The sequence below is a fragment of the Manis javanica genome, chromosome 6 (assembly GCF_040802235.1).
Source record: "Manis javanica isolate MJ-LG chromosome 6, MJ_LKY, whole genome shotgun sequence".
Lineage (NCBI taxonomy): Eukaryota > Metazoa > Chordata > Mammalia > Pholidota > Manidae > Manis > Manis javanica.
The window spans coordinates 120,170,940-120,181,528 of NC_133161.1; the positions used below are offsets into that span (position 1 = coordinate 120,170,940).

At 39.5% G+C, this 10,589-nt stretch overlaps 1 protein-coding gene across 1 annotated transcript; it reads right to left on the reverse strand.

The window, feature by feature from the left end:
* Positions 1-1,760: 1,760 nt before the first annotated feature.
* MMP7 (matrix metallopeptidase 7) lies at positions 1,761-10,139 on the reverse strand. Its single transcript, XM_073239397.1, has 6 exons — positions 9,954-10,139; positions 7,616-7,842; positions 7,382-7,530; positions 5,930-6,058; positions 4,223-4,384; positions 1,761-2,049 (listed from the first exon to the last, which is right to left on the reverse strand). Exons 1-6 carry the CDS (start codon positions 10,059-10,061, stop codon positions 2,021-2,023), a joined length of 804 nt encoding a protein of 267 aa, XP_073095498.1. The 5' UTR covers positions 10,062-10,139; the 3' UTR covers positions 1,761-2,020.
* Positions 10,140-10,589: the final 450 nt, after the last annotated feature.

A 10,589-nucleotide genomic window follows, 5' to 3' on the forward strand; every position in this document is an offset into this window, starting at 1 on the left:
TTACATGAAATATTTAAAAACAAGTGCATCTTTTAAGACTGTGTATGTATGGCATAATTTATATCAGTAAGAAAGTTGTGGTGTGTTCTTTTCCTACATAAATACACAACAATAGTACTATGCACAGTAGGAATAGTAGCATAACTCCTTCTGGGTTCCTGGACCTGATTCTGATGTGTGTAAGTATGTGGGAGGGGGATCTTCCCACACGTAACACCAAGCAATTCTCGAACATCACCAGGGGTCTGAGAACTCAGCTATCTGTCCAGAGACAGCACCAGATTCCTAGGTTACAGGTTCGTCCTACAAGAGTGCACTCCACCCCCCACTGCAGAAGCGGGTTGCAAGCCTCAGGCAGTTAACCTGTGCTTGTGACCTACCAGCAACAGATTGGAAGTTCCAACCACTTCCTCCTTAGGTTCAATTAATTTGCTAGAGTGGCTCAGGAACTCAGGAAAACACTCACATTTACCAGTTTAATAAAGGACAGCATGAAGGATGCAAGTTAACAGCTAAATGAAGAGATACATAGGGCAAAGTCCCAAACAAAGGAGTTTCTCTCCTTGTTGAGCTTGCGGTCTGGCTTGGTGGCATGTGGAGGTGTATTCTGGTTCTTCAAGCATAGAATCTCTCTCTGACAGGGAAGCAGGGTCTGAGAGAGCACAGAGGGATAGGCACTTCTCAGGGGTTTTTAAGAGAGCTTCACTGCATCGTCATGATTGACTACATTATTGGCCATTGGCTGCTTCAGCCTCCAGGCCCTGCCCTTGGGTGGGGGTCCAAAAGTCTCTAATTAACATGACAAGACACCCATTTCACCTTCAAGACTCTGCAGTGTTTTCGTGAACTGTAGATGAAGACCAAATACACCTGAGAAATATATATTTGGTCATTCAAATACATATATCTTATGACGCATTATATTGCAAAAGTAAATTCCAATTATTCATCCATTTATAGAGAAAACCATGCATGCATGGGGAGCATGGAAAAGGAAGAAAGCCTGAAATGTTAAGGCCTTTGCCAGCTCTGTGTCTTGCTGATGGGTTAAGCCCTGCATATAGATAGAGTGCTTCTTCCACAGAAACACATCAGTGAGTCTGTGCACGGACAGGGAGGGCTGTGTGATAGGCAACTGGAGTCTGCAGAGGTAGGTGGCCAGTGAGAAACTGTAGACACTGGGATAGGTATTGGATTTGAATGATGGTGATAATATTCAATTTTACTTTTGCTCAATTTCATTGTATGTGCAATGTAAAATCTCATGGTTGATGCAAATCTTCAGCAAGGCAATAGTCTCATAAAAGCCTTGTAGGACTGGTTTGGAAAAAGTTTAAGAGGGTGAGACCGTTATCTGGGTTTGCCTGGGCAGAGGAAGGGAACACAGAGCATGTGTGCAGGAAACAAGCAGTGAAATCAGGCCAGGGGTAGGAACCTCGAGCCAGGGGTGACTGTGAGTATGTAAATCCTTGGGAAGTCACATACATTTTGTGGGAAGAGTTGGACCTTCCAGAACAGTCATAGTGAGAGGTTGGGTCAAAAAAATAAAGAGAACTTGCTGTACCTTTGGGCTGCACCAATGTCAATAAAGGGTTGGAGCTCCCACCTTACACACCTGGTGACAGTGTGTGAGGTGGAACTGAAGACCCAAGATAATGTGGTGGAATTTTTTTTTTTGTCTTGGTCTTTGTTTTCATTGCATTGTATGTTTTCTCTTGACATAGAAATAGTGCTCCCAAACAGAAATCATTTTACCATGGAATAAAAATTTTATTTGTGTATTTAACATTTATTAAATCTACCAAGTGCAAGTTGCTGAGGAGAGTCAAAGATCATAAGGACTCAGTCATGGCACAAAGGAGCTCTTCCTTAGAAGGGGAGAGAGACTTGTAAAAACCAACCGCCACGTAAGGAAGGATGAAGTGCATGCTATGTGCAGTGCGGAAACTGTGCTCACTTATTCTGGTTGTGCAACAATGATATTTAATCCAATGAATGAGTATGTGTTCCCATGAAGTTTCTAATTTTTTTTTAAATTACTCTTCCTTCCTGTTAAGAGAGAAGATAAGAACATTCTGACATGTATAAAATACATAAAACTGTCCTAAGACTATAAAAACACAAGAAATGTGGCAGTACCTACAATCTATCATGTGCCCAGCCCAGTTTTCTGTGCCAGGGACAAAGGTTCTGAAGAAAAACCCCGGAAGGCTAAGAAGGCAGAATTGTGTAGAGAGCGGGTGCTGAGTGCCAGATATCTTTACATCCTGTCCCTACCATTTCACCAGCAGTGTGGTCTTGGGTAAATTAGTACTTGGTCTTTCTTAATGTTAGATTACCAATCGGTAAAATAAGGATACAACTCATTGATTGTTGGCTTAAATGAGTAAATGCACATGAAATGCTTGGCACACTGTAAGTATATGATGCCTTTTAATGATTACTTTTATTATTCTGAATAGAATACTGAGAATTTTACATCCATGAGTCTAATCACATTCTTCCAAATTCATATTTTTTGTTCATATAACTTTTTGGATTAATGAGATCTCTAAGTTTAAAACCCATATAATTAAATATTACTATTATTTGTTCAGAAGTCACCTCTTTTCAGCTTTGACTAGGGGCACCTCATGTTTACTACTTCAGGATTTAGTGCATCAGGCTGCCCTACTCATGTTAAATCTAATTGGCCTGCCTCAGAATCTTTTTTAGCCCCTTTCTAATTTTCTTAAGGTTTTAAGATAGTTATACATGCCATAGACTTCCAGAGTTCCGTAGTTTTGTGTATAGGGAGGCACTACTTTCTGTGTTGTTGCTGATAACTTCACCAAGGACTGTCAGTGTTCTGTGAACTGTTTTGACAGCAGCTCTTTGGGTGGCAACATTCAGGCACAGGTATTACCTGATTTTTTTCAAAACACATTCTCTGACAGGCTATTCTGAGTGAGGGCTCAGTGTGTGCTCCATAAAAAGGACTGTAATTTTGGAAACACTGAGTTAAACAAGAGTTTGTCAAGTACTTTTTAATATCCTATGTACCTGAAATACAGTAGTAGGTAGTGTTTCTTGAACCGATTTCTCCACAGCATCCTTTTTTGAGAATTGTCTTGTAGGACTCATGTTCTTGGAACACAATTTGAGAGATGCTGACTGATTGTAAATTCTGGGTTCAACTGAGAGCCTAAATATGTGATCCCATAGGAATAGTTTTCCCCTAAGGATGTTACTTTATTACATGGGAGCACAGGCATCGCTCATGTGACCAGTCAAAGACTTTTCAGAGATCCTTTTGCAGTGTATTCTTATCATTCTGACATTTTGCTGGAAAAGTTCACTTATATCTGTGGGCTTAAGGATATCGTTCTGTATCCTCTTTTCCAAATTCTTTCTAAAAGCTTACTAAGCAGGGGGTAGGCAGAGATCTCTGTGGTAGGAAGAGCGTGAAATCATGAAGCTCTGGCTGGGAATCCTTGTTCAACAGCGATGACATGAGACTCGGCAGCCACCTGACCTGGGACAATTCATTTAGCTTCTTTGGAGATCACTTTTCTCATCTTTATCTAGAGACATGGCTTTTTATCCTTGTCCTTTGCTTCCTTCCTCACTTTGCTATTTCTGATTAACTTGATCAAGAAAATATAAATCAGCCTTATTCTCTTAAGCTGAATTTTGAATTTGATCAAAAACAAAAAAGTGTAGATTGGGACGTGGGTATTCAGAAGTATCATGACCAGCAATTCTAAGCAGTTCTTGGCTACAATTAACTCCGTTCCCCACATGTAAATGTAAACAGGAAAAATTGCAAACAGGAACACTTTTAATCACTGAAGGCCAAATCCTTGCGAGCGTTTAGCTCAGGAGGTAGGTACCATGTTCCTCGTCCAACCCTATGTGGGGTGACTCTCCTAAAGTATTGGAACTGAGCAAGAAACAACAGTGAATAGCAGCTGGAAAAAAATAAAACCTTGATGGTGTCATTTTCATGATTTCATCAAATGATACTATATTAGGGAAAACTTAAAATCAGTATCCTCATAGTATAAAATATCCTAGTTAAATTTTGAGTATCTAAGACCCCAAATTTCTCCCCTCAGTAGGGTTTGAGATATAAGTTCTAGTTTGTTTTTCCAAGTAAATGTCCATTTTCCAGTCTTTTTTGTTCAAGCCTATCCTAAGAAGACAATGTGAAATTCTCCAAATTTGAAATCATAAACATTACCATATAATTTCTGAATTCCTTTGATATCATCCTGTGAAAGTTTGAGATTCTTGGAATCTCCATTTTGGTAGGTTGGATACATCACGGCAGTAGGATCAGATGAATGGCCCAGCCCCAAAGAATGGCCAAGTTCGTGAGCTGCAGCGTACAGGAAATCAATTCCTATAATTGAACAGTGACATACAGTAACTATAAAATAACTGTATAACTAATATAATATATAATAAAAATAATGTAACTATAAAAATACCCAATTCTCCAAATACTTTGTAGTTTACTTGTTTCTAGGTCTTCACAAGTGGGGAAGGTTTAGAAAGAGAATTGAGTTACAAGTGCTTTAATCTCATCACCACTTGCTGGTGTAAAAATGTAATCTTTTTCTATCTCTTTGCTTCTTATATTATCCCTCAGACAGCAGTATTCTGCAGTGGAAAACAAAGGCTTTCAAAGCATTAAGGCCGAGGTTTGAAATCCAGCTCTGCTACTTACTAGCTGGAGGACCCTGGACAAATTAGTTGATATGGCTAGGTCTCAGTTCCTCATTTGTTACAGATGATAATTCCTACCTTGTAGATTTCTCATAATAATTAGGAGTTTCCCAACGTCGGGAAAACAATGGCCATTCAATAAATGATAGCGACTTCGAATATCAGGGGAAAGGTAGTTTTAAGGCCAAGATGGAAAGGCAGGATCTCCAGGCAATGCTCGTTTGTTTTTGATGCATTTAATGGTGTTACATACATCCTGTTCTCTCCCTTAGACATACAGAAAGGCTTTGCAAACAAGGGAGAAGGTGTGAGACTATGAGTTTAAGGAGAGGCCAGAGTTGCAACTGTGGTGCATTAGACTGAAGGAAGTTGCCTGTAGTCTACCACGAGTGGGAAGAAAGGAGAATGGAAAAGACATGCACAATATGAAAGATAGAGCGTGTCACCATTTTACAAAGCTTAGATATGGACAGCAAGGCATCACGGTGGTGGAAAAGTTTACTTACACATGAACTCCCATTGGCAAATATGAGGACTGTTTTTCTTTCAGGCAGTTAGTAGTTTTTTTTTATTTTTTAAAGAATTGTCTCCAGTTAGGATTATCTACGCCAGGGCTTTTTTTCCATTAGTTTTTTTTTCTGTGATGTGTCTATAATCTCTTACTTTGTAAGGCTATGAATCTAGTGTGGGTTCTTCCTGTACAATAATGAATAATCTCAGAATTGTATATTTCTTAAATATATGGTCTCACCTCCTTTTCTTCCTCCAATTAAAAAACTTATTTTTGGGAAGTATAAAGAAAGAACTACAATCTACTGAATTATGAACATAGTCTAAGCACTGTGCTAAGGACTGTATAAGCATTATCTCATTTAATTGAAACAACAGTCCTGTGAGGTGGGAATTATTTATAGTCCCATTTCATAGATGATGAAACTGAAGTTCAGAGAAGTTAAATAACTTGACCAATGACGCATAGTGAGTAACTGGTAGACATACGTCAAATTGAACCCACTGTCACTTGACTCCATAGCCTGAGCTTCCATCTGCTGCATATGTAGCATTGTCATCTTATTAAATGAGATAACGTGTTTAAACCACAGTGGTTGACAGCAGGGACTCACTAATTATTAATTAAAGCAATTTTCAAATCGAAACTGGTATAAGAAGCTCAAGATTTTAAGGGGACATGCAGTAAGAGACCGGTGAGACGCTGTACCTATGCTGCTGCCATCAGTCCAGCGTTCATCCTCATCGAAATGGGCGTCTCCTCCCAAGCCTGGCCCAGGTGAAAAGGCATGAGCCAGTGTGTTTCCTGGCCCATCAAAAGGGTAGAAGTCCCCATGAGCTGAAAGAAAATAGGAGGACTGCCCTTAGTGACTGAGTTTATCTCCAGTCATTATATCTTTCAGTTAACATGACCATGGAGGCTGGAAAGAGTAGCCCAGCCAAGCAGTCAGCACCGTTAGCCAGCAGCCAGCTGCATGCACAGGGTGGGCTGGCTGGCTGTTTGCCACAGGAACTTTTCCTTTTACAGAACCACTGCTCACCACTGATAACCACCCCAGACTGAAAGCTGACTGGGCGGGGACTTTAAGTACATTCACAACTAACTTATGGTGGCATTAAAGTCACAGTTGATCACTGTGCTTGGCAGGATGGTGACCCGATGGAGAATGAGGGTGAGTACTGCATTCAGCAAGTAACTTGTATACCATTTAGTATAATTTTTCCTAAAAACCCAGCTTATTTGGGTGTATTACACAGTCTCTTGGAGAACCAGGCTCAAGGTGTCATAAATGGAACCTGATAGTGCTTTTATTTGTGATGTAGAGCTATTCATTTTCCACCTGGTATCAGGCCACATTCAGTTTGCCTAGTGCCATGATCAGTTCTTTCTGTAACATTTTCTCTGGTATTGTCAATATTGTGACTGTAGTTCAAATTGCAGCTAAATTCACAGCACCCAGGGAATTTAATATTTGAACAGAATAGGAAGAACAATATTTTTCTCTAAATCTCCAAACAGCAGTTCATGTATATGGGCTATACCTCCTTAAGTCCTTTAATATGAAAGTTCTCTATTATCTACTTTCTTTGAACATGGAAGGTGTTGGCAACAGGCCATAGGGGCTGTCCCACTTCCTGGAGACCACCTAAGGCCTTTGGAAATCGCTTCTCTTGGTTTTAGGTTGATGCTAGTTAGATATATTTTAAACTGTCCTGTGTATGTATTTGTATACACACACATACATATACATATATTTCCCTATTCATGATTTCATGATTCATCTATATCACGATTCATGCAACAAAACGGGGGTTTGCAAACTTTTCCTGTAAAGGGCCAGATAATGAGTAATTTAGGATTTGTGGGCTTGATGGTCTCTGTTACAGTTCCTGAAGTCTGCCATTGTAGCCCCAAGCAGTCACAGACAATAGGTAAATGGAGGACGCTGGCTGTGTTCTAATAAATACTTATTTATAAAGGCAGATGGTGGGGCAGATTTGGCTCACGGTCATAGCTTGCCGTCCTCTACTATAAAACGTTGTTCTAAATTAATGAACTGAAAAAGTGCAGCAACAATGATACACACACACATCATTAGGACGCTGACATATACCACAAGCAAAACAGCACGCACGATTAGCCTACAGGAACCTTCCCTACCTCCTCTTGCAAAGCCCATCATGATATCAGCAGTTCCTGTTCTAACCTTCTTGAAGCTCAGCGGGATCTCTTTGCTCCATAGCTGGAAGGCTTTTGCCACTAACTGGTTCACTATGAGAGGTGACAAGTCTTGAGTATATGATACGACCCTGGTAGCAAATGAAAAAATGATGTTTGACCTGTTAGGAAAAGGGCTTTATTGTTTTTGCCAAAATGAACCAAGATAAAACTAACCTGTAAGTGACTACTTTGGCAGTCCATTTTGGGCTACCTGGGAACAAGGAGTATTCTGCCACATCTGGCACTCCACATCTGGGCTTCTGCATTATTTCTATGATGTGGGAGTTTAATATTCCGGTTATAGGGAGGCGAAAGAATTTTTCCATCTCCTTAAGTCTGGCTTCTAAACTGTTGGCCTCCTTTGTTTTTGAGTCAGTTGGATAAAATCTCTTGAGGTAGTCCTATTGGAAAGAGAATAATTGACCTGCAATTCTTGCTTTTTGTCTTCTTTTTATATCTCAGAAGTCGGCACATCTTTGCTTCTGAATCCTGTAGTTTGGAGACAGAATAGTCACATAGCCCCCAAGTATGATAAATGTGCATTAATGAGGAGAAAATTTAATATGATAATGAAGCATTGTCACTGCATATCATGAGCAAAGAAAAGAGTGCCTCCATTTCTCTTTCATGCCATTAAATGTTTTGCGGAGAAACCCACTGTACACTTTATAAAACATAGTCCAGTGCTCTTTCTGCTGTTAAATGTCTAGTAAACCCCACTTCATGAAGCTGCAGAATAAAACATTTCTCCCAGGTGTGTTCAATGTACAATTGGTTCCCTAGGAATTTCTTTAAGGACCCTAGTCTCTGTATATGAGGATGACAGTCTGGCAGCCTAAATAGGAAGAAAATACAAAGAGAATGAAACAACAATAGTGGGAGCCTCACAAGAACTTTTATTAAGTACTTACTAGTGGCAGGGAGTGTACCTGGAGCTTCACATCCTTATTTACGTACGAAGAACCACAGCTCAGAGAAGTAAAATAACTTGCCCAAGTTCACCCCATGAGTAACTGAAGGATCCAGTTTTTGAACTTGTGTTCTGATCCCAAAGCCCATTCCATTAGAAAAATGTAGAGGCCTCTATGTAGCTCATGATGTTATTGAAATGATTCAAACATTGGCTCACTCATTTGCAGTGTAATTTGGAGTAGGTGGAGAGACTCACTTGTCTCAGACCCTCTTCAGAGTATGCACTTTATCTAAGTAACTTTAGTAATACTGTGCTCTCTCTCTTCCTGTTACCAATGATCGTGTTTCATTCAATACAACAAATACTAATTATTCATCTGTGACAATTAGGACTTAATCCCTTATTGAAAACCACATAACTCATTTTATCCCTTCCAGAGCTACAGGCTTTACAAAGACACTCTTTGGGAGAAATCTCTCTGCTTCTTTCCTGCCTTCCATTAAACCTAGCTAACCTCCCTCAATATTATTAGCAACCTACCCTCTAAGTAAAGGGACACAGGACTCATGCAGGTATGTTCCTTCTGGGGTCTCCATTAGAAGCAGCCATTTGAAACTGCTGTCTTGGAGGTAAAAAACAAGTCAAATGTGTAATTTGATAAGTAATTTCATATGGTTCAGTGTAACGTACTACTTTTTAAAAGTCAAAGTTAATGTAAAATAAGAATGGACTTACTGCATTTAAAGCTTAAGTATATACACAATACTTAGGAGTAAACTTCCCACTATTTTACCAAATAATAATTCTGTACATTTATTAGTCTTCTTGTTAAGTAATATATTGGAAAGAATATGATTTTCAAACCAGAAAAACTTGTCTTTGATCCCCATCTCTACCATCAACAAGTATGTGCATCAAGTCAACATTTGTTTATTCTTTTTCCTAGAATACAGCTGAGGATTCAATGACATAATGTATATGAAGAGCTCCATAATCTGTAATTGTTACATACATAATAGTTGGTATTGTTACTACCTCATTTATTCACTAGAATACTCCTGTGAGGTAGAAAGCACATAGTACTATTATTTCCATTGGACACAGAAGTTCATGCCTTGCCCTTCATTATCAGCTTGTAAGTGGGAGAGTTATAAGTTCTACACTTGTTTTCTGATTTTGAGTCTCTCCATCATTGGTCTCCCTCTTAAAAGGCAACATTCTGCTCTTTATGAAAAGAATTTGAAGTTACGATAAATAATAATAATAATTAACAAATTCAATTTACTGTGCATGAGCAATATTTCAGGTACTGCTAAATGTTTCATTCCTTCCCTCCCCAGTTTGGTTCATACCATTATAATCTCCAACTTTCAAGTCAAAAAAGCTCAGAGTCCATTGACATTCCTATGTTCACTACATAGTGAGTGGGGGAGCTGGAGTTTGAACCAGCTTAGGTAGGCACTAAAGCCTGCTCTCATTAGTTACTTGATAAAAACATGTATTGCTTCTGTAATCACAAAAATTGCCAAAATTGAAAACCATACTTCCTAATGCTGATGGGAAGACCCTGGAGTCCCAGGTGAATGGGCAGCGACATACCTGAGCCTGTTCCCACTGCAGCTCACTCATGCCTTCTGCCTCCCGGGGAAGTGGTGGGGCCAGGCTGCCGGGAAGCAGGCACAGAGCCCATAGCTCAGCCAGCTGCATAGCTGCTGTGCAAAGAGGATTGGTCTCAAATCAACGGTTGATTTGGTTCTTTCTGCCAGAAGGTGGAGAGATTTATACAGCTTCTCATCCCTGAATGTGGAAATAGGTGACTCACTGGAGTGTTTTCTTTCTTTTTAGTATCTACAGAACTTTGAAGTGTGTGTTATTTTTCATTAATGACAACGAGGAAGTATTATATTCTTATTGGCAGGAAGCACACAATGTATTTGTCTTTCAAAGGATTCCCCCTCCCCCCCGCCCGTCTGCTGCATAAATTTAATCCATGAGAAAACACATTTCATTTGCCAGAATCAAATTGCTACTCAGACATGCCTTCTCAATTTAAAATTTTGGGGTGCCTCATTCAGGATTATTGTACCACATATTTTAAAACAAAAAAAATTGAAATGCATAGAAAAGTGCATAAAACATACAAATAATCAAATAATTAGTAAGTAAACATTCTGTCACCAAAGTCAAGAAACAGAACACCTCCGACATCCTGTGGCAGGACCCCTCATCAAAGGG